The sequence below is a fragment of the Mchenga conophoros genome, linkage group LG22 (genome assembly GCF_057382185.1).
Source record: "Mchenga conophoros isolate Kocher_MC1m ecotype Shallow Benthic linkage group LG22, M_conophoros_male_GT1.1, whole genome shotgun sequence".
Classification (NCBI taxonomy): Eukaryota; Metazoa; Chordata; class Actinopteri; order Cichliformes; family Cichlidae; genus Mchenga; species Mchenga conophoros.
In genome coordinates, this window is record NC_140546.1 from 9,798,185 (window position 1) to 9,822,194 (window position 24,010).

At 37.7% G+C, this 24,010-nt stretch overlaps 2 protein-coding genes across 3 annotated transcripts; both read left to right on the forward strand.

The window, feature by feature from the left end:
* Positions 1 to 23: 23 nt before the first annotated feature.
* LOC146548808 (uncharacterized) lies at positions 24 to 9,268 on the forward strand. 2 transcript variants are annotated; one of them, XM_085261899.1, is made up of 10 exons: positions 24 to 335; positions 2,843 to 2,980; positions 3,084 to 3,209; positions 3,299 to 3,409; positions 3,498 to 3,641; positions 3,730 to 3,810; positions 3,922 to 4,041; positions 4,112 to 4,252; positions 5,657 to 5,788; positions 5,871 to 9,268. In XM_085261899.1, the coding sequence occupies exons 1-10, from the start codon at positions 284 to 286 to the stop codon at positions 5,942 to 5,944; spliced, it is 1,119 nt and encodes a 372-aa protein (XP_085118025.1). In that variant the 5' UTR covers positions 24 to 283; the 3' UTR covers positions 5,945 to 9,268. The 2 variants fall into 2 exon arrangements, with proteins under 2 accessions (XP_085118025.1, XP_085118026.1); XM_085261900.1 differs by having other exon boundaries at positions 4,115 to 4,252.
* A 110-nt stretch (positions 9,269 to 9,378) lies between these two features.
* LOC146548809 (putative C-mannosyltransferase DPY19L4) lies at positions 9,379 to 23,322 on the forward strand. Its single transcript, XM_085261898.1, has 19 exons — positions 9,379 to 10,061; positions 10,186 to 10,335; positions 12,074 to 12,198; positions 12,287 to 12,377; positions 12,570 to 12,691; positions 14,285 to 14,430; positions 14,592 to 14,715; positions 14,808 to 14,942; positions 15,183 to 15,314; positions 15,441 to 15,542; positions 15,642 to 15,715; positions 15,817 to 15,975; positions 17,284 to 17,403; positions 17,501 to 17,621; positions 19,833 to 19,889; positions 19,981 to 20,063; positions 20,151 to 20,283; positions 20,595 to 20,753; positions 21,136 to 23,322. The coding sequence occupies exons 1-19, from the start codon at positions 9,971 to 9,973 to the stop codon at positions 21,298 to 21,300; spliced, it is 2,289 nt and encodes a 762-aa protein (XP_085118024.1). The 5' UTR covers positions 9,379 to 9,970; the 3' UTR covers positions 21,301 to 23,322.
* The last annotated feature ends 688 nt before the right edge of the window (positions 23,323 to 24,010 follow it).

Genomic DNA, 24,010 nt, shown 5'->3' on the forward strand with positions numbered 1-24,010 from the left:
TCAATGCGAGCCCAAGTGCATTCCCTCCCAAAACTAAAGCGGAAGTAAACAAATCAAACATGAACTGGGACCGTATTACACCCGTTATTGCAAAATCTGCTTGTTAAACTGTAGCTTTAGATTGCGGGTCGGTTCTGTTAATATCGGCTCATAAATACATCCTAGAGGCAGCTGAAACAAACCGCCACCTTCAACCCACAGCGAAAATCGAGTAACAGTAAAATCAAGTTGGCGCGTTTTTACTGCGGATGAAGAGCAATATTTGCTTACACTGACCAACATAATGGACTGTAGCACCGCTGACCTGCACGCTAACGTGGCACACGACTCTGCAGGTAGCCTGATGCTGTTCTTAATTTTACCTGAAGAGGCAAACATGTTATTGAACTGCGCAGCTAACTGCTAACTTAGCTTATAACTTCGCGGTAATGCACCCACGCCACTGCTGATAGCTTGATTTAAAAGCGTTAATTATGGAAAAGTTTAACCTGATTTAATTCAGTAATTATGTTTTTAACGGTGTGTATGGTTTGATCAGAGATTTTTGCAAAACATCACTTTTGCACACAAGACGTACTTCTGGTATTAATGATAAAACTGTGATGGATAATGGAAACTTAGCTAAACACTACACTCTTCTCCTCATACTATAGTTATTGCACGTGTAACTAGACCACATTCACGTGTACGTTTTGCTTTTGACTTTGGAGATTTTAAATTCATATAAGAAAATATGTTCCTTTATAGTAATACATAATTAAATCCCCAATATTTGATCAATGATAAGTCTAGCTAAGATTAGCTCAGTGTGGACCAGATACATCATTGAGTGGCTGTATATTCATAGGTTATTATCAGGAATGTATTCAAAGGGAAAGAAAGGACAGAATACTAGAGATGCTAGGCATCAGAAAAAGATGGCATGGGAAAGCTCAAAGTGAGTTTTGTATGCAACTCGACACTACGGATGGAGAAAATAGGCCGGGGTGAGTAGTAAGGAGTAACTGAGGGCATCTATGAAGAGAATGAAGGGTGGGGAGAGATGAAGACATGACATACCTATGGAAGTATGGAGAAGTCTAGGAGAGAATGTCTTTGGAATCAGTATACTTTATTAATCCCCAAGGAAATTATGTGGGTTACAGTTGCTCCAAGACAGTAACAGACTAAACTATTTAAATAATACAATATGTTACAGAGTTTACGAACTTATGAAGTAGCGCTAATATATACAAATTGCGCCCATCACATCACATACACATCACGGATTTTACAGAGGTGATTATAAATATCAAGAATATTGACAAAGAATTTTACAGAGGTGGAATATATATGATTCACATTTAACTCTGTGAATCTGTGAATTTTGTAATTTGCTATTTTACTGTAGAGCGTGTGCAAAAAAGGGTAACTATTATTGCAGTGTTTACAGTGTATTAGGTGGAGGAGTTGTACAGGGAGATGGCCACGACAGGAATGATTTCCTGTGTTGTTCAGTGGTGCTTTTTGGTAATCTCAGTCTCTCACTGAACGTGCTCCCGTGACTACTTGGAGAGTAAGAGGATGCCTGAGGGATGGAAAAGACAGACTGGTACTGATTTTCAAGAATAAGGGAAATGTTCAGTGCTGTAGTAACTACAGAGGGATAGAGTTGATGAGTCATTGTTGAAGCTAGGCTGAGAAGAGAAGTTATGAGGTGACGATCTGTGAGGAGCTGTGCGATTTCTTTCTGAAAAATAATACTACAAACGTGATGTTTTGAGAGTGTTGATGGAGAAGAATATAGAAGGTTTGATGGAGGTGCAGGACATGATGATGGTCATGGTGAGTACAGTGAGATAGTAGTGTAATGGGTGGAGGTATGATTACATTGGGGACTGAGCTGACAATATTAAGATTGTAATGGGGACTAACCAGAATGGATAAGATTAGAAATGAGTACATCAGAGGGGCAGCTCAGGTTGAGCTGTTTGGAGGCAACGTTAGAGAGACAAGGCTGAGATGGTTTGGACATGTGCAGAGGGATATATGTGGATGGATATATTGGAGGAGTTGGTATGACAGAGGAGATTGCTAAGAAAAGGTTGAGATTGAGGTAGATGATCTGCTGTGATGACCCTCAAAAGGGAGCAGCTAGAAGAAGAAAATGATGATGTACTCAGCGTATGATAAGAAAGGGATGTACTGAGCCAATGCATGATAAATGGATATTGCTAAATAAGTTGTCATTTCACAATCATACTGCACCATATGACATACAGTATGATATGGTGCAACTGTGGCACCAATCAAGAAAGTTAAAGATCAACATTGGATTTTTGTATAGAAAGAAACGCTTTTTCTCATCCACTGGGTGTAGCATCGTAGCAGTCTGCAGATTTATATTTTATTTTTATTGTGACATTGTTTATATGAATGATTCTGCATCCAATTTGAAGCCTCTTGAGCCTTGGTATTATTGTGCGCTGGGTTTTTTGCAACTATCTTTGAACATCCTGTTTTATTTATGAACATGTATATTGCGTTCTTCTCTGTCTGTCTAAAGTCTTGTATTTTTTTGTCTTTGTTGAAAAAAAGATCTTGATCTGAGATGACCTGTTCAAATAAAGGAATTAATCGTAATAATAATCAGTCTGTCAAATGAAGGTGAATGCAATAAGAAATCATCATATGAATGCTGTTTTTTTTATTAAATCACAAATATGATTTGATTTTTGAAAAGATTTCATATTAAGTAGCTTATCCTTTTTTCTAAAGTAACATTAACTACATTATTACATTTGCTGTACCAAAAATACTGATATTTACAGTTATTTATCCGACTGTGTGTCTGACTAATCAGATGGGAGCTCCAGCAGTGATGAGGACTTAGTGCCTCTATCAAAGCTGCTGATGAGGCAACAGAGTGATGAGAAGGAGTCATGCGACAATACCCGCAGCTTATCCTCCAACTCCAACAATAAATCAAAAAAGGACAAAGGTGATGATAATACCAGCTGTTTTATCAGTAAAAGTGTTTACACTAAATATTTCTCCAACCAATTATTTGATTAAATTTTGCATGTTTATATCTTCTCTCACAGGTTCAGATGGCTCCTCGGATGATGAGCCGCTAGTAAAGATGAAGACAAGCCTTGCACCACCTAAGAAACAAGAGAAAAAGGAAAACACACCACCCAAATCTAACAGCACAAATAACAAGAACACAGGTGACCCCATGCTTTTTTCATTGTTTGTTCTTCTGACTTGTGTATAGAGTGAATGGCTTCACATTTTTGCTTTCTGTGTTTAAATACAGACGAAGACTCTGACAATGAGCCTTTGATAAAAATTGCCAAAATTTCCTTGAAAGCTGTGAAAAAACCTCCCTCAGTTCCAACCAAAAAAGCTGCTGGTAGAAAGAAGAAAGGTGAGATGACTTTCTCTCCAGTGGACTGGGGTATCGTCAGACATCTGCTATATCAGATACTTACTTTGGGATTCCTTTTCTCACACAGAGTCACTGGGCAAGGACGACAGCTCCGATGATGAGCCTTTGAGTCAAGTTGCCGAGAAACCTCGGTCACGGCACGAGAGAAGAGCAGCTGCTGAAAAAGCAAACCCGGTTACCAAATCCAAAAGAAATGCTGCAAAGAAAAAGGGTTGGTTTGAAAGTTTGAGCTCAACTAAAATGAAAAAATCCCACAAGACCTTTATTGAGTTCAAATAACTTGTTGCTGTTTCGTTTAGTTAAATATACTGAGACGTCCACTGACAGCTCAGATGATGAGCCACTGGCAGCGATAAAGAGGAAGTCATCGAAATATAGAGGTAGGCAAAGTCTTCAGTAGGCTGAGCGCAAGGATTGATTTTAAGCAGGTTTTAACTATAGGTAGTTTCGTTTTTAGCCTCTTAAATTTTAAAACAGCGCTTCTTTTGCAGACAGCAGCTCAGATGATGATGTGCCCCTTGTGGACCTCGTTGCCAAGAAAAGGAGGCCAGTGAAGAAAAGCCCAAAGAAGAGCACCGTAACACGAGGGCGAGCATCAAACAAGAGAAAAGGTACTCTCACAGCACTGATGACTTGAACAAAACAAAGAAAAGTTTAAAACATTTTCAATCTTTGTTTTAGCAGAAGTCAGTGATGATAGCTCAGATGAAGAACCGTTGATTAATCTTGTGAAAAAACCTCGTGCTATCAAAAAACCCAAAACAAAGGCTCCCACTCCGAAGAAGAAGAGTACTCCTTCTAGGAGTCCAAGAAAGAAGCCAGGTAAAGACTGACCACACCACTCTGAGATGTCACATTTATAACTTAGAAGTTTGAGTCATTACGTTGAAATCTTCAGCTTTTGATTTGATATACTGTACCTTTATTAGTCCCACAAGGGGAAATTTCATAAGGCTGCCGCAATGGCGGCGCCATCTTACCCTCCGACCATACATACATGACGCAAAACATCACATGGGGAAGACGGTCAGAGAGGTATAACAATGGAAAATGCACCACATGAGGAAAGATAAGGAGAAAAAAATAACTCCCCTCAGACTGAGCTCCAACAGGGAGATCAGTTTGAGAACAGAAAAAAACACCTCTGCACATAGCACATGAAAAAAAAACCTCTTAATACACCAAAGAAACACATGACAAGCAACAGGGGTGGGTAAAGGGTGAGAGACAGCCGATTTAGACAGTACATCCAGGCCTGCGTGCGCTGGTCTCCTTGATCCACCGTCAGCATCGGAAGGGAATAAGCCTCGAAGGCGTTTGGAAAGGGAGGGGGGATGAGTGTGTGCATATCAGTGTATATGTATGTGTGTGCGTGTCCAGAGTTCAGCTGAGACAGTGCATTCAGAGACTCTGCCATGCAAAATTAATTTATTGTTTTTTTTAATATATTTTTAGCGGTAGAAACAAACTTCCATACTGTAAGTAAGTAAGTAAGTAAACTTTATTTATTAAGCGCTTTTCACAGACAGGTAATCACAAAGCGCTGTGCACAAATATTAAAATATTAAAATAAACAATAAAATCAATAGACATTATATACAATGTAAAAGATCAAATGTAAATAATGTAAAAAAATATATAAAATATGTAGATCAACAAAAGGCTTTGTTGATCCGTTTGGTGTAGTAACAAACATATGTCTTACAAGCTTCTGAAATATTAAACAATTTGTCACAATTGTTTAATTGGCTTCCTTAATCGGCTGAATATTTGATTTTGAGCTCACATTTTTCACTCTACAGGCATCAGTTTATCAATAAACAAGGAGGACAATTTGTCAACTTTGAATATTAATTTTCTCAAAGCCGTCTAGAGACTGTCTGGAGTCTACTACATAAATTACACAAGTAGACCTCACCTAGGAATGTGCTAAAGTCTTAGCCATGGTAACTGACACAAGTGTAAGCATTAGCCATTCGGTGTATTTTAATGTCTTCCCTCTCTGCTGTGCCTCTGATTGGTGGATAATTCTGATGTGTTTTCACAGGAAATGCTTTCTAGTTAACCCGTCAACCTACCAGCGTTTTAGCAGCGAGCACAATCCCATCAGAAATTGAATTAATTATGTTTGTTTTTCACACAACTTCAAATGACACTTGTCTATGAATGCTGCTTCTCTCATGTATTCATGTTGACTTTAAATTAATATTGCTTCTGATTCATCAGGTAACAGTGCAGATGACAAGCCATTGAAGGCAGCTAAGCATCCACAAGTGACCAAAACCCTGACAATCCTACTAGAGAGGTGTGATGCTGGACACGCTGGGGCAGCAGGAAGCCTAAAGAAAGCCAGCAAAGGTATAAACTGCATACCAACTCATTACTAATGCTACAGCTACAGTAAAATGAAAGTAAATAACAGTTTTCTTATTCATGAAAGGAGAAAAACATGTTGCTGAAAAACCAGAGGAGGAGGATTCGGCCGGTTCAGAAGAATCTTCAGAAGAAGAATAAGTAAATGAAACAAATTTCTCAAAGCGTTGTGAAACATAACGGTCACAGTTAGTGTTCATGTAAAGTTCTTCACTGTGCTTTAGCTCACTATTTGTTAATTTATGCCCATTACATTTTTACTCCAGATTTTAGGTGTGGGACCAAATTTTGTGGGTTCCTTAAAGATTTTATGCACTGTCTTTGATGCTTTGTTTTTTAATGTTACGTGCCAATTGTTTGCAATTTTTGATTCCTATGAGTTTAATTTTGTTTTTATTGTTTAAAAAAGAAGAAAACAGTGTAGCTCTCATTGCTGTAAGTTACATTTCACCTTTCAGGCATTTTAGCTTTAAGTTAGAGCTGGGCGATAGAACGATAACGATATGTATCGCGATATAACTTTTACTCGATAGAGAAATTAAGCTATCGCGATAGACCTCGCCGCTCTTGTCCTCAAAGAAAAAAAAAAAAAAGGTCAGCCAATCCAAATTAAGTAGCGCAGAGCCGAACCAATCACAGCCGCAGAGTCACGTCGCGTGGCTTGTTACGTACAGCACAAGTGCCAAGCCGCACGTGTGTTTGTTTGGGAAGTAGCCAGCGGGTAATGGAGGAAATGAGTGTGCCAACTAGAAAAATCAACCGAGCGTGACCGAAGAGAAAAAAGATGATGGTTCCAATGCCGGAGAGATTGTCAAACGGAAGAGCCATAGAAGTTCCGTAGTGTGAAGGTATTTCGGTTATTTCAAGTCTGACAAAAAATAGAGTAGCGTGCACTGTAAATTGTGCCGAAAGCAAGTCTGGAAATACAATGAACTGGTGCATGCGTCACACTGTGCGCCACGTTATTGTTTCGGTGAAATGAATTTCTACAATACTGTTACTGTTAATTCTACTCTCTGCAGTGTTTAAATGCTTACATATACACACAGTTACTGTCCCTCCACACATACAACTCGGTTCTGCTTCTATGCCCCAGCTTTGTTTACTTTTTCCCACCGAGGCTTCTAGACTTCTGATTGGCCAACATTTCTGCACGGTTAGGAATCTAGCTCCACCTGCTGCTTTGGCATGTTCATAGCAGCGTTTTCCTTCATTTCTCCCTTTATGTGCGGACGGGATTATTTTTTAAAACGAAAACGGAAAATCTCCGTTTTCAAAAATACCCGTGTACGTGTGGACTGGAAGCGCTAATTCGTCATTCGGCTTTTGTCAGACTAAAGTAACTGTTAAAACTGTTTGAAAAGCTAAGCTATACAACAAGGAGAGATTGAGAATTTCCTTTTAGTGCTCAGTTTATTTGATATTGACAAAAGTTAGTCAGTTTTGTCTGTTCTTCTGTAAAACAAACTAAGATTTATTTTTAGAATTAATATTTTGTTTCTAAGTGGAATTGACAATTTAGTCTGTTTCGTTTGTTCTATTTTGAAACTTAAACGCTTTAGCGGCTGCCTTTTGTGTAGTTTGCAATATTTGCCTTTATTTATCTGAAAAAGTCTCATGTTCCATAAGTACATCTACCCTGTTGAACTTATTATGGGAAATAAATGTTTAAATAAAAACAAGCTGCTGATTATTTCACATTTTACTTGTGAGCAACGGCACATTTAAATCTTACAAATATAGTTATTTGGCTTATATCGTGATAGATATCGTTATCGCCTGAAATGAAAAAAACATATCGTGATATGAAAAAATCTCATATCGCCCAGCTCTACTTTAAGTACACCCTCAGCATGCAGCTATAAAATTCGTCGTGTTGGAATTAAAGTCCTCTCACAAAGAAATTCACATAAGAGTAAGTCACATTTGTTCAGCTTTCAGTGATTCTTTTTTTGTCATTGTTTGTCATGCTAATAACCCAAATCACAAAGGACGCCTTTAGATTTGTCCATCACAGACATTGATTTGTATGCATGGTAATTACAAAAACACCACTTTTTTCTTAGTGATTCTACATTTCAATTTGTCCTAATGAGGTCACCCAATACAGCTTTCTGTATAGGTCTTACATATAGAGCTGGCATTATTCATTAACCTTTTTTAATTGTATTTTCTTGGCTAACTTGTCCTGTTAGAATGTGCTACCTTCAAAAAGTAGAGCTGCAACTAAGTAATTAGTGTTTTGTTTTTAGTGTTTGTTTCAGTGTTTTGAATACTTTTGAAAACCTGGTTTAAAAAAAAAAGGGTTACTACAGTTACACAATTTTCTTTTTCCATAAGACTGTTATAGGGTCTGCAACTAGTTAGCTTTATTATTAATTTAAAATGTCTTTATAACAAAAAAATGAATAATAAACACTGAAAAAGATTTTATAAAATTTCCTAAAATAATAAATAAATGGTCAAATTGCTTGTACATAATTTCTTCACATTTTAAAAGGTGCAATTAGATCATTTCTTGCCATTTGTAAAAGAAAAAAGCCCCAAACAAACCCCAAAACAAAACACAATGAAAAACTACTATTAGACTTTTAAAATCTCCAAATAATTGTCTGATTTCTTTTGACTAACTTATAAAGGTGATATTTTTGTTTGATTTTTTTACACGACCTTTTCCCTTTGTTATTTATTTATCATTTAAATTTAAAATGGCATATTATTTAAAAAAAAATTGTAAAAATCTTTATTAATAAACACCCAAACACAAATAAATAAGGCATGTTAAAAAACATTTTGAAGAAAAGTGGAGCATTTAAGTAATACACATAAATAAACAGAAAATAATAAAGGAAATAACTTCTGTACCATAAAGAGTTGCTAACTAGTCAATAAACTTTAAAATTACACAAAAAATTAATGTTACGCTGGTGTCATATGAAAATCTGTAGGAAAAAAATCACTAGTTTTTACTTAAACAATATGTGTTTACATACTTTCATCGATTGTACAAATGGCAACTTGAAAGTTGTTCAAGAAGGTAGTTTGAGAAAAGCATCTCAAATTTATATCTGTCCTTGCAACGAATTCTTAAGACAACAGATAAAAAAATAACTTATTCTATGATTCAGATATTAAAACATGTGCTCACCTTTTTTAATTTTATTAGTGTGTTCAGGTTATCAGGAAAGTAAAATTTGATCTGATAATGAAGGAAATGAAAATTAAATATTTTGGGAATATGTAAAAAACATACATATTTTACAATTATGGTTATCGGAAAAAGCCTATTGCTCTATTTATATGTTTGTTTGTTTTTAAAATATTGTAACTGATTTGTTAAAATGTTTTGGCTGTATTTGCAAATGATTATATTTTCTTTTTGTACTATTCATGTGTTTAGTCCGTTTTGTGCTTAAATATTATTTTCAATAAAAGTATTAAATTTCCCAGTTTTCATTAAGTAAAGGTTTACTCAAAACAAAACAAAAACAACATCCAAGGTACAGAGTATTTGCCAAAGGAAACACTATTAAATATAAACATGTCCTTGTATAAGATTATAATAACTGACAAGAAGCACTTCTAATATATATTTTTAAGAAAGTAAAAGTAATGAAAATGCAAAGAAATACCAATACAGTACTTTAAAAATACATAAATAGATTTTTTTTAAATGTCAGGTATCAATTTAATGGAAATTTGCTTTAAGAAATAATGCGAAAAAGAACACGTTAATGGCAGTGTCTGAATACTTTAGAAAGGTAAATGTTATTTATAATCAAAGTTCTTTTATTTGTATTTATTTATTTTGCGTTTTGCTGGCGTTTATTTGTCTTAAATTAGACAAATATTCCATTGAGTTTGGTCTGGATTCTTCTTCGCTGCTTTCTGTTGTCATCTGCAACTTCCGCCCAGCAGTAGCGCTAACTTCAGTCCTCCACACAGGCACCACTAAACTAAACTCTGCAGCTGTGCCGCTGTCGTTCTACAAGTTCGTGAAGGATAAAATCTCTTGAGTAAAGTAACGTTTGGAGCCTGTCATCTGCTGAGTTTACCTTAAAGAGCTTATCTTATCGATTTGATCTTAGATTAGCTAACTGCTTTTTAGTTAGCATGCTGCTGCCTGAACACACCAGACAGATCCTCTTGGCTTAATTTGATTTAGTCATGACTGAATTAAGATGCCGGAAATCAGAAACTTTGGAAGGAGATAATGAAGAGGAAGAGAAACAAAAGGAGTCGGAGCTGGAGACCAAACGTAAGTTGAGCTAACTTAGCAGTTTGCTAACTGAACATGAGCTGTGTAGCTTCCAGTGGAGAAACAGTTTGTCAGAGCACATTTCTGTGTCGATGCTGTGACAGCCAGTCTCTCTCTGCTCTAGCACCAGATGTTGAACAGGTGAATGGGTCCAGCACTGCAGCGGCTGATGGCTCGCAGCAGAAAGATGAAGGTGAAGTTAAAGGCGGTCAGCATGAACAGGAAGAATCAAGCAGAGCCCAGTCATGTGTCAAAGCCAAGGGCTTATCTGCATGTAAGTCCATTTCTTACATACCAGCCCACTTCATACGCTGCTCAGTGGCGTTTAAAAAACAAACAATTTGATGGTCAGGTTCATGCTGTACATTAATGGGGACCTATTATGCTTCCATGAAGTGATCCCCGTGAGACAAAAGCTTTAGTCTGCTGTAGATGCTCTGTTTCAGACAGTTTTTCTGCATTTGTAGCTCTGCATGATGTCAGTAAGAACATCTCAGGCGTGGAAGCTCCACCCACCTGCTGTTCAAACCCCCCCTTTGCAAGGTTCAGCCAGTCAGGGGGAGGAGAAAATGTGAATCATGCAAAGCCTTGTAGTTTAGTAGTTGTACTTTCAAATTAAGTAAAAAAAAAAAAAAAGCTACATAAATGCATGTTTATGTATGTCATATTTTGGTGGCTCCATAGTGTAGTGGTTTGCAATTTCAGAAGGAATAGCATTGAGTGTAAAGACTCGATGCCTTAGCTTATTTATGTGTTATTATGTTGGTATGTATGATTAAAGACATGAAATGACCGATTGTAATTTTTCTACCTCCATTATTATTATTATTATTATTATTATTATTATTATTATTATCCTTTATGTGCTTTTATTGCATATCAGAAACACTGAAGAAAGCCATTGGATGAAACACATCTCTTAATTTTTACTGTCATGCAAAATTAAAAATATTCTTTACATACTTGTGAGTGCTGACCTTCTCATTAATAGAGCTGTTTGATGTGCAGAGACACAGTTCGGCAAATGTGCCATGGGCGAGTTAAGGAAGTAGCCAGGGCAAGGTTGAGCAAGTTCTTTTTGGGCAAAGTACACTAATCGAGTTCCAGCTATGAAAGTTAGCTGGTTAGGTAAATAACAAATCAGTGAAGACAGCGCCACATAACGAATCCACAAAATACATAAAATCTTTAACCTAATTTTGCTCTGCAAGCAAGCTTTTCAGGAATGCTTGTGCCGTTCAAAAATAGTGAGAGAATGAAAGAGTGAACAGTTGAGATGCTGAGACAAACTGAAGCGCTGGGGCCCGAAACATTAAGGGAAGTGTGAGGAGGAAGGGGGCTCTGTGCTCAAACATGGTAAAAGGCAACCGAGCCTACTGTGAGCACACCCTTAGAAAGCTTAGTAAATGTTAGACGCTGTAGGAGAGTAATTGAAAATGCTTCAAATACAGATAAGAGAGGTATCAAAAGTACAACCAGGTGCTGAAACACATGCCATGGTGACTCAGTGAAGTAACAGAAGTCGACTGTCCTGCAGTGGTGTTGGATCAAATGTACTAAAACATATGTCTCGACTTCATGAGTCATGAAATATTGCATCTGTGGCTTCCAGTAAACACTGAAATTGCAGTTAAGTGTATTTTTCCATCTCGCAGAGTTTTTGTACATACGTCACCAAATTTGTATGTACTGTAAGATTTTTAGACATCTCTGAAGAAGTTTTGTTTTTTTTGCACGTGTTGCAATGTGTAGGAGACTAAATATAAAATGTCTCTGGCTGTACTTTGGTGGCAGGTGTAATGTTATTTTTTGTGTGTTATTTTTGTCATAGTAGTATATGATATTGATCTCTCTGTTCAGCTCAGTTTGCAGCTACAAAGAGAAATAGTGTGTGGTAGAAAATGGTTATTTAAAGTGTGTGAGTCAAAAATCTTTCCTCTCACATTTAAGACCTACAGAAGCTTTTTTTGTTGATGATGTTGTTTTTTACTGTTAATGCTTCTTCTCCTCAGCTGTTTTCTTACAGCGGCTAGTCCGGGTGTTCTTTGGATGTCTGGCATCTGTTGCCTGTGGCATGCTGTATGCAGTGTATCTGTCCACATATCATGACAGGAAGTTCTGGTTTTCAACTCGACAGGTGGGTGACTTTTTTTTCTTTTCCTTTTTTATCTTTACTTTGCTGCCCAATCGTACGAGCTCTAAAATTTACTTTGTATATTTCTAAGGAGCTGGAACGTGAAATCACTTTCCAGGGAGGCAGTGGGGTCTATTATTACTACTACAAGCGTTTGATCGCAGCACCATCCTTTGAGCGAGGTACGAGCACACTGCCTGCTTCATGAAAGGCTTAGCGAATTTTCAATATTTTTTCCATATTTTTATTCTTGGACTCTATAATAGAGTAGATTTGTATGATTCAGAGTTTAAAATAGTCCACAGATAGCACAGATAATGACTTTAATGTTCTGCTTTCCTTATGACTCAGCTCTGTTGTTTTGTGTTTTACAGGGTTTTATGAGCTGGTGGTAGATAACAGGACCGTTTCAGGTCAGACCATTAACGCAGTCGAGCGTTTGTCTCTTTATCCGGAGCTCATCACAAGCTTCATATACAGAGTCACAGGCAGCCAGGTGAGGATTTATTTAATCAGATTTTACATTTCCTGGGTTGTCTTCTTTGTGTGTGTATCTCAAAGCAAAATGAAGCATAAAAACCACTGTGACGTCCACTCTCATTCTTGGAGGCTGAGTGCCTTCTCTTTCAATAAGCAAGGTTTGTCCCTGGGTCCATAAATAGTAAAATGTTGATTTGGGTCCTTAAAAGGACTGAGTCTTTAAATTCATAAAAGAACCTTCTGTCTGGACAGAAGGTTCTTTCATCTTCAGGGGAAACAACCCATTAGTTCTCTTTGCTTTCTCCATTCACTTTTGTCTGGAAATAGCCAGAATAGTTCAGTTGACTCAAAATGCAGAGCTGAAGATGTAATGTGACCTCCAGTGTTTGTTTTTGTAGTCATTTTCGTGAGGCATTAGAAATACTGGGGGGTTGGGTTAATGGCAGCAGAAAAGGGAGAAGAGTGGGACAAAAGTTCCTTTGCCAAACTGAGCAATGCTGCTTTTTTATTTCCATTTATTTGACTTTAATGGTGTAGGAGCATTTAGCTAACTATAATGTTTGGTATTCAGCTGCAAGGTCTGAATGTTGGCAATGTTTCTATGCATTTCCAGTTCAGATAAGTCTGTTTCTGTCAGGTTGTGCTCCTCGTATTCAGATATTTGGGCTTTTTTGGCTTTAATCTGTCAAACAAAAATACTTAAGATGAGATATTTAAGATATAGTTCTGATGTTAGTGCTTCAGTGCACTGTTTTAGTGGTTTGCGTTTTTTAATATTAAAGGAGTGCATAAGACAATGCTTTAACTCACCATTTCTGTTCATTTGAAACTGATAGATATAGATATTTTTCCCTTTTTGTACGTATAAATTACATAAAAATAGTTTAAAATGAAAGGCGTTAAAGTCCTAACTATAACAGCTGTACAAATGCAAGTATCCTGAGTATGTTAGAGCAGGGATATGAGAGAGAGCAGAACATTTCCATATTTAGTTTGCATTTGTGTGTCATGTGCAGCAGCAAAGAGAATCAAGTATTACGTTTAAAGTGTGTGCAATTTTGCACATAAAATACAATTGCTTTGGAGTGGTTTAAAACATAAATGGTTTGACTGCATAACAAAAGTCTGGCTTACAGCAGAGAATGGAAATCCAAATAGAAACTAGTGGTACAGAGGCCGTACATACCCGTGTTAAACGCACCGTACATGGAAAAAGCAAAGAGAGTGTGGGAATATGTTAGTACAAGTCCTAAAACTCAAACTGGTCAAACTTCAGTATAATTTATGCTTTGATAAGTCTTGGAGCAATAAGGCTGCCCAAACAAAGCAGACCCTGTTTTACTGTCACAGCTGATTAACCCGGCTTACCTACGTCAGCTGAGCTGTTTTCATCAGTGTTTTTGGCATTAAGCATCTGCCTCTAGGCTTCTGCAGGAGTAAATGTTGCTGCATTAGTACTGCTAGCTATGGACATTATTATAATGAAGTGATTAGGAGTGAAAAATCACAATTAAAAGTGGCTTCATTCTGCCACTTTAAGGTTTGACCACAGACACTTTTTAAGGATCACCGTCTTTGTCTTTTTCCACTGCTTCCCTTGATAAAACAGGATTTCGTGGAACCGATTTACTTCTACATTGGAGCAGTTTTGGGCCTGCAGGCGGTCTACGTCACTGCCCTCTTTGTGTGCAGCTGGGTGATGAGTGGCACCTGGGTGGCTGGCATGTTGGCCGTGGCCTGGTATGTGATCAACAGGTAAGGTGAACAAACGTTTCCTTAAGCATGAAGTTTCTTTGCCTGTCTGTTCATGTTTTCTCATTCCAGTAAAACCTTTCTGGTGACTAATGCTACAAACATCCTCCTCTATTAAAATGATTAATAAAGTTGTATTTAATTCTGTTTCTTTTCTCCCACAGAGCAGATACAACCAAAGTGGATCATGCTATTCCTCTGCGGGACAACTGGGCTCTGCCTTACTTCTCCTGGCAGGTCACAGCTTTGACTGGATTCCTGAGAAACAAAATCGGCTCTTCAACTGAGGTGAGCCCCTCATGAGCCTCATTAACACACACAAAAAAAGAAGTAATGTGAGCTAGAACATTGCACTAATGATTGAGTCTCATCCTCTGTAGATGTTCTGCTATCTTACCATGAGTGCCACCACCTTCACCTTCCTCCTGGTCTGGGAACACAGTCACTACGTGCTCTTCATCCAAGGCTTCTGTCTTTTTCTACTTGATTCTTTTGACCTGGTGCCACCACGTAAGGTAACACAGTCGTAGCTTGAACTTCTGAAATTTCATGCAGTTTTCTTCAGAAATTGCAGCAGGTTCTTACTCTATATTACTTTAAACTAACAATTTTGCATTTATGATGTTTTTTAATGCAACTTGTGGGTTTAAAACAGGGAAAATCCTGCCGACTGTTTAAATAAAACTGTGTTTTATTTTCTCTTCTCTGATTGGCTGTCTTTTTCTTCTTCATCTCTCCATTTCTGGGATGAACAGATGGCTGACATCCACAAGGTGTACCTCAGCTCCTTGTTCCTGGCCTACATGTTCCAGTTTCAGAACACAGCCCTGCTCAGCTCGCCTCTGCTCAGCCTCCTCATTGGCTCGGTTCTTGCGAGGTACTTCCAGGTAGAGTTAGCTTCCCCCTCGCAGCTCAGTCATGACATTAGATAAACTCTTTAAAGTGAAAATTGTTTTCAGCTTGGAGCTTTTCAAATGGGAGTAGCTCCATTAACATTTGCACTTTTTTTCTAGCAAAGGATGAAGGTGGGTCCTCTTGTGGCAAGAGTGATGAAGCTCTTCCTACATTTTTACCTGGTCTTCACCTCTGGGATCACCTACAGTTATTTGGTCAAGGTAAGTCATATGGGAGCAGGGCATCTGTGTAGCATTCAGTGGCTGATACTCAGTTTCAGTTTTTGGGTTGAATGCAGTGTTTTGTTTTTTTATTTACAGAAACTAATTGCTGCAAATGAGAGTGACTTCATATTGAAGTTCCTTGAAGTAAAATTTGGACTCAACACAACAACGTGAGTCGTGTTTTTTGTTATTGACTTAGAGCAGTAACCTTATTAGTGAGAACTAATCTGATGTAATCTAACATAATAATCTTCTTTTTTCTTCTCTTCAGCGACTTTGTCCCCAACTTCCTCTTGTGCCAGGAGAGTTTCCAAACGCCCGGTCAGGACTTATTTCTACGTCTGACGCAGGCCTCGGTCCTCCCCTTCTACTTCCTCGTGCTCGCCGTCTGCCTGCTTTCAGCCTTACAGGCAATCTACAGAAGGCTCAGGTGAAACACTCGTGGTGCAAAATCTTTCTGGTCTAACAACAGACAGCACCATGCTGTCATCAGCTGGTTTCTGAAGTCTTGTTTTAAAGCCTCAAGTTGCCTAGTTGCTCAAGTTGCCAACAGCATAAACATGGTAAAGAAGTGGAGATAAGGTGAACCTGATCCACGTTGCTAGACCAATTGCAGCAGCTGAATTGGCACACCTGTCACTAAGTTACCAAACCACTAACTTAACAAAACCTTTGGACAGGCTAACTACGTAAGTCGTAAAAAGCTCCTTTATAGTTGTTACTCATAATAATACATTTATTTGTGCAGCACTTTTTAAAAAGCACAGTTACAAAGTGCTTCACAGTTTGAATAAAAGTGACACGTTTAATACAAACACATAATCAACATACAGTCATTCATTTCTTCCAGCATGCACACTTCTATACATTCATTAGATGGAGAGTATGGCCAAAATTAATCGGAGAAGTATTAATAAAAGGCTAACGTTTAAAAATAATTTTTCAGATGTTGTTGAAAGCACAGACTCTCCCGATGGCTGTTCCAACGTTCAGACCCTATAATCTCAAAAGCATGGTTACTTCTGATTTTTCAATGAGAGAGGATGATCTAAGAAGCTGTTGAGACTCCTCTTATAAGGTTTCAGTAGCTCTGCTGTGTTAGCAGTAGCCTGGCCGTGTAGCACTTGATGAGTTGTATCTGAATTTTGAAGTGAATTCTGAATTTCATTGGAAGCCAGTGAAGGGAAGCAAGGATGAAAATGATGTGCAAACGCCTGCTAGTTCTCATTAGCAGCCTGCATTCTGGACCAGTTGAAGTTGGATTAGTAAGATTTGAGAGATGCAAATAAAAATAGAGTTACAATACTCAAGGCAGGTGAAAATTAAAGTGTGCACTAAAAGTTCAAAATGAATAAATGACAGTACAGGATTTTTGCAGTTTCTCTTTTATGAAGGAAACAAGACTGGATGAACTTAGAGATATGAAATTCAAAGTTCAGATGTTGATCAACAATGATAACCAGCTTTCCAACAGATGAGCTGATATTGTGGGAAATTGAATGAAATTAAATGTTTGTACCAAACTATTGAATTGAACTGAATATGCAAATTGATAACAAATGCAGTCTTCATGTGTCTAGTAGATTAATAATTAACTGGTAGTTGATACTATGTTAGCAAAATGTGTTTGCCCAATAACACAGTGACATATGCTGGTGACTCTTGTGTTGTTGTTGTTTTTAAGCAGTCATTATATTTATACTTTTGGCTAAAATCTTAATGTAATTTCCCCTCACAGCGGTCAGCCATTGTGCAAAACCTATAGCCTTGAAAATGGAGGAATAGGAGAGAAGCCAGAGGTCGTCTATCATGTTTTCCACACCATGCTGTTTGGGGGTCTCGCTCTGCTCTTCGATGGGTACGTTGGGTTTTTTTGGTTTTTTTAATAATTGAGGTTTGTTCACCATATGTTATTCAGCACAGCTTTTCATCGCCTATGTTCTTCTGTCTTGCAGGATGAAGTATTTATGGACACCATACGTCTGCATGTTTACAGCATTTGGGGTTTGTTCTCCTGACCTCTGGATGACAGTGTTTAAGTGGCTCAAACTGAAGTCCATCCACCCTGTAGTATTGGTATGGATGTTTGTTTATAGTGGATGAGAAACAAAACCAAATGTCTTAAAGTAAACAGGTTTCTTTTAATACAGTCTGCACAGAAGGGGAGGTTTAGGTATATACCGTCTCTTTAACTTACCTTTATGCTAAGTTTCCAAACAAATAGTATATTATCTATAAATTGCCGGTAATATCCAAAGGAATGAATGGATCCTGTCACAGTTTGTCATTCCTGAACTCAAATGAGATATTTGAACTGTTTTATTTGGGCTTCAGAGCTGTTCACAGCACTGAAACAGCTTTGTTGAAACTGACCGATGATCTGTTACTCCCATTAGATTCAGGTGATAATGCAGTACTGATTTTGTTGGACCTCTTCACTTGTTCAGATGCTGTCTTGTGGATAGGACTTTCTGTATGCCTATTGTGTGTATCACTCCTTGCCCATTTGTCTTGTGGGGTCCCTCAGGGCTCTATCCTGGGCCCAGTCCTCTTCTGTTCATATCAGCTTCTATTGGTAGTATTAGCAGCCATATTATTTCATTTCATTTCTATGCTGATGAAGACAGTAGAAAATCTCAGGATTTCTTACTATCTTGAAGAAATTAAAGGTTAGATGACTAAACAGTGACAAATCTTTGGTCCATTCAAATCTAGTTCTTTTGCCAATATTTTAGATAATCTCATCCCATATTTATGGTAAATGGACTGATACCTGTGGAGTACTTATTCCCTCTAACTGAGCATTCAAAGCACGTTTTATTTCAAACATCACTTACCCCAATTACACACATTCAGACAAGTGATTTTTTTTCTATACCTAATTCTATTGTCTAATTTTTGCACCCAGACTCTAACTCCATTTGATTCATCTGGGTAACTCAGGGTTCTGGCCAACAGACTGTATCAAATTAGACCTGGATGTTATTTTTGACTCAAAGTTTTGCTTTGACAAGCAAGTTAAGAGTCAATGCCAAACTCAAATCTTTCCTGTCTTTGCGTGTTCTGGAAAAAGTCATCCGTGCTTTTATTATTTCACATCTGGATTATTGTACCTCACTATACCTAGATCTCCCTCTGTTTTTTTGCAGATGGTTGCACAGTAAGAATGCTGACTGGCACTACCAAATATGAGCCCATCAGCCCAGTCGTAGCCTCACTGCACTGGCTTCCTGTTTATTTTAGAATTCAGTTTAAGATTTTACTGATTGTTTTAAGGCCCTTAATGGGAAATCCCTGGCTTATATTACAAGTCATGATCTCTAAATGTTACATGTCCCAAGGTTGCGCCTCAAACAACAAAGTTACAGAGCCTTTACAGTCACTGCTCCACAATTGTGGAATCGGTTACACCTTGACATAAAAATAGCACCCTACATTTCTCTTTTTAAGTCTAGGCTCATACCCCATCCCCATCTAAACTCTGTCCTTTTTTAACCAGCTTATGGTGGTTGTTGTCCTTATTTTGTATTCCTGGCTGTAGCACACGAAGTATAGGTAGAGCAAGTAGTCTAATGATTGGAAGGTTGGTGGTTCGATCCCTAGCTGCTCCACTCTTCTTGCCACTTATCATTGGGCAAGATGATAACCCCAAGTTGCTCTCCAGTGCATCCATTGGAGTGTGAAAGTGTGTGAGTGCTAGATAGAAAGCACTTCAGAAGGTGTTTGTGTGAATAGGTGAATGAGGCATGTTGTAAAAAGCGCTATATAAGTCCAGAAAATAAAACACATTTACCATGCGTTTTCTTATTGTTGAAAGCCTCATTATTCTGTATTGTATTTGTTTTCACTTTTTACTTATCTTTATCATTATCTTTAAATCGTTTTTTTTAGCTTATAACATGAAGTAAGAACTTAAAGAAGAAGCTAAAAGAAGATACTGAAACATCAAAGTTAAAGATGAACTTTATTATAATCGTTTTGGTATAAGCAGCTTAAATGAAGAGGAATAGTGTATTATAATACAATATGACAAAATAGATCTCTCAATAAAGTAAAAATTACACAGAAAGAAGTTCACTTAAATAAAGAAGATAACATAAAGACATTCAGTAAGTAAAAGGAGGCAGTAGAAGTAAAAATACGTTTACAAAAATCTGAATATATTACAAAACAGTTCAATAAATACATTAAAGCTAAATTTAAAAAAATGTTTTTCCCCTCATGAAGAGAAAGGAGTAAGTATCGACACAGTTGCTAACCGTGTTTTCTTTTCTTTTTACCCTCCAGTCCTTGATTCTGAGCACAGCTGTTCCCACAATCATTTGCTTCAGTTTGTGGAGAGAGGTGAGGCGTTCAGCCCCTTTTACGTGGGAGCTCTTTATGTTAGACACACTTTATATCTCCTGCGTAACGCTCTTTCTCTCCCATTCTGCAGTTCTCCCCTCGCGTCTTAGCAGAGTTATCAGAACTGCAGGAGTTCTACGATGGAGACACAGTGGAGCTGATGAGCTGGATCAAGTGGGTCTTTAGAACTTCCTGTATTTATAAAGATATTTGTAAAGTATTTTATCATGGCATCAACCATCGTCTTTCCTCCTCATGTAGGTCACAGGCTCCGGTGGCAGCTGTGTTCGCAGGCAGTCCACAGCTGCTGGGAGCAGTGAAGTTGTGTTCGGGTTCAGCTGTAACTAGTTTACCTCTTTATTCAGACATCAACCTGCTGAAGAGGACTGAAGATGTGAGTTTTCATTGACAACATATCTGTTACCTTAACAGTGCTGCTGTCAAGAAGATACTTGTGTCTTATAATCAGCTATAAAAAATGCCTGTTAGTCATATTGGTTAAAGTGCTGAATGTGAATTTTAGTCCAAACAGAGACTGATGTTCCACATGTTTCAAAGTAAATTATTAGTTTTATTGTTGGGTCTTTAAAATGTAAAGCACCTTAAACTGGCTGTTTTTGTGATTTGGCGCAACACAAATAATATTGAAATGAAATTAACTGAAGTTTAACAGAAAATAAAAGGAGGTAATCTTTCCTTTCCCAGACGTACCAGGTGTACGCAATGAGATCTGCAGAGGACATCTACAAGCTCCTGACCGCCCAAAAAACGAACTACGTGATCATCGAAGAGTCGATTTGTAGTGAGCTCACTATTAATAAGGGCTGTAGGATCAAAGACCTGCTCGACATCTCCAACGGACATGTGAGTTTAAACCCTTTCCTCCGTTATAGATTTCTTACAGATTGAACAATTTTGAGTGGATATCAATAATATGGTCCTCTGATTAGATCTTTTGAAGATGGTTGACCTTAAAGGAAAAGGAGCTAAAATAGCATGTTTCAGACAGTGGCTACACTAAGAACCCAGAATATGATCAATGAAGATTATTTTTAACTTTAAATCACGCATAGCTACTCTAGCGGAGTCCAAGAATAAATCATTTTCTGCTACTACTTTGTTATTAATAATACTTATCCAATCATCTAGCTATAATCAAGACATTAGTTGCAGAATATTTTGCAAACTCTACAGAATTCGAGTCTTTTATACTTTCACTCATGATCTGTATGTTTGTCTCTTGCAGATCGTCTATGACAAAGGTGAGATATACTCCTTCTCCAAATATGGACGATTCTGCCACGAGATAAAGATGAACTACTCGCCCTACACAAACTACTTCACACGGGTTTTCTGGAACCGCTCGTACCACGTCTACAAAGTGAACTCTGTCATCTCCTTTCAGTACTGACGGCCAAGCGTGGCTCTGCCCCTCCTCAGGTGTTCCTGATCGTATCCACAGATCGGCACACCGGGGCGAAAAAACTCTGATTATCATGGTGTCAGTGGGGAAGCTGCACATTCAAACAGTGAGGCTCAGCTGAGCACACTGCACCGGCCAAACAACATGTATGGACGGCCATATTATTAATCACTGTACTGTAGTTTTATAAGCCATGTGTTACTGTTAATGTTACTATGAATGGTTTTAATGAAGGTGTGAGTCGCAGAGATCAGTGTAGGCTGAGAAGGGGAAAGTGTTTGCCATGAAATGAAGCAGCCAGAGGTTTAATCCTGTTCACTGATTGGTCCTTTTGTGCTGACAGTGATTGGATAGGATGCATAATTATGTTCCTTTCCTTTATTTTCAATCACTTTTATCAAGTTTATTTTTTTAAACACCTGCAAAACTATAGACCTTTGAATCAACATCAGTTAGGGTGCTGATTAAAAAATTATGGCATTAGCATTTAGCTCAAACCAGAGCTCCACAGACACTCCAGTGTGGCTCTTGACCCTTTTTTTGGGGGGGGGGGGGGATAAATCTTTATGCATTTAATTTGATTTTTGTCTTAAATGTTTTGCTTTTCTGTTCTGTTCATGTGTTATAATCACGCTACTGTTGTCTACTTAAAGAGAAATGGGTGTCTTCTGTCTAAATTATGAATTTCATGTATTATACTAGCATAGTTGGATCATTTTTGTCTTGATTTAAAGGAAATAATTAGACTGAATCACTGAGCTAATAATCATAATCGGCAATCAAGAATTTCAAAATGAAAGTGCTTTATAACAGGATAACACGTAAGATTAGTCAGAATAGTTTTTCGCTTGATTATGTAATTTTAAGGTTACCAAAAAACCAAATAGTGACAAGCATACATGCTCTTGCTTTCTGTCACGCTCTGCCTTTGTTTGCTCATGAAATACTCATGCAGTGCATGTGTACGCGCTGTTCTTTGAAGGGTTGTTGCTGCTTTGGTCGGCTTTCGTGGGAAAGGCGTCTCTCTGTACTGTTTGCTGCTTGTTGTGTGCTCTGATCTGTTAAAGGGAAGTGGAAGAAGACTGTCCAGAAAAGTGTTATCAGTTTTTATTTGTTACTGCTGCCTGAAATCTACTGAAAATAACTGATATCTGAAGTAGGCATGTCTTTACACACACATTTATATGTCTGAACTCACTGGTTGCTCCTATTGTGCTCTGCTTTTTTTTTTTCTTTGACATGAGATGGTTGTATTCATGGCCTATATAAAAAGGGTTGACTGAACTATCCAGGACTTGCACAACCTTCTGCAATCTTCTAAACTGAGCTTTTTCAGCATTTTAAGGTGGTGGAGGCTGGTCCTGGATGCCTTATGTAAAGACATGGCTGCCATGTCTGTATTCATCACTTCCAGGCATGACTGATAATTTCCTATCCCCGAGCTGTTACCTTAGGGTTTTGGTGATGAATTCCTCTTGGTGCTGTCATACAGATAACAAGGTGGCCGTGTGGTGAGTGTGTGAGGTGAATAAATATAACACTGAGCTCTTCTTGTGTGGTTCTTTTAACATTATCATTAGCCTCATCAGAAATGGTCTTAGTGCAAGAGTTTGTATCAAGACGCTGTTCTTAAAGATGATGTGGCTGAGGCATGCCAAATTACACAAGAGCCTGCATAGAAAAACACTGTAGAGCACTATCAGTCATGGATTGGCCTCCTCAGAGCCCAGACCTCTTACTGACAGAGTGAGGGATCACCTTGACAAAGAACAGAAAAAAAGGCAGCCAACATCCAAAGATGAGCTTTGAATGTTCTTCAAGAAGCCTAAAGAACTATTCCTTAGAAATATTTGTAAAAATTACAAGAAAGCTTTCCCAAAAGAGTTCAGAATGCATAGAAGAGTAAAGGTGGTATGTCTGTAAAGGTGGTCATACCAAATAATGACTTTTAAGATTTTTACAAACTCTGTTTTTGCTTTATAAACTTTTTAATGTATGTTTGTGCATTATTTAATAAAACGGAATATAAAACCATGAAAGGTGGCTCAACAACTGTGTACTGTATGTTTAATCTACTACAGCTCCAAAAATGTACGTTTTTAACTTGAATAAACATTATTGCATATATAAGCTGTCAATAACGTCAATTCAGTTATTAAATTTAATAAAAACAACTAGAATGGAAAACATTAGAAGAGAGTATTCCAGAGGAACAGCTCAGCTTGAGTGGTTTGGAAACAAAGTTAGAGGCAAGCCCGAGATGGTTTGGTGCATATGAAGGATAGTGGATTTATGAGATGAAGGATTTTGGAGATGGAGCTGTCAAGCAGGAGACCACAGAGAAGACTCATGAATGCAAGATAATAACTGCAGGCAATTTTTACATTATAAAAAGCAGTTTGTAGTAATTTCAGTCTTTTATTTTCATTGTCATTAACTGCCAAAATTGCAGTAAGCATAATGCTGCATTCATGGCCTATCGGTAGAATGGAAAACAAGACGATTGAGCGCATTCTGCTTTATTTTGTGCTCTTGCTCGCTTTTTATTTCACATTTATCTAAGGTTACCTTAAGGTTGGCTATGGTTAACGTCTTACGCAATCTCATAGTTTCACTATAAACTGCCTAAATGAGCAAATTTTCGCATTATGTGTTTATAGTTTGGTTTACAAGTGAAAGTAAATCCCGACAAACATTT

Coding starts and splice junctions, on each gene's coding strand:
- LOC146548808 (XM_085261899.1), top strand. CDS start 284: ATGGACTGTAGCACCGCTGACCTGCACGCTAACGTGGCACACGACTCT. Junction 3,410..3,497: donor TGCTGGTAGAAAGAAGAAAG/GTGAGATGACTT, acceptor TTTCTCACACAG/AGTCACTGGGCAAGGACGAC. Junction 5,789..5,870: donor CCTAAAGAAAGCCAGCAAAG/GTATAAACTGCA, acceptor TATTCATGAAAG/GAGAAAAACATGTTGCTGAA.
- LOC146548809 (XM_085261898.1), top strand. CDS start 9,971: ATGACTGAATTAAGATGCCGGAAATCAGAAACTTTGGAAGGAGATAAT. Junction 12,199..12,286: donor TCTGGTTTTCAACTCGACAG/GTGGGTGACTTT, acceptor TATATTTCTAAG/GAGCTGGAACGTGAAATCAC. Junction 12,692..14,284: donor ACAGAGTCACAGGCAGCCAG/GTGAGGATTTAT, acceptor TTGATAAAACAG/GATTTCGTGGAACCGATTTA.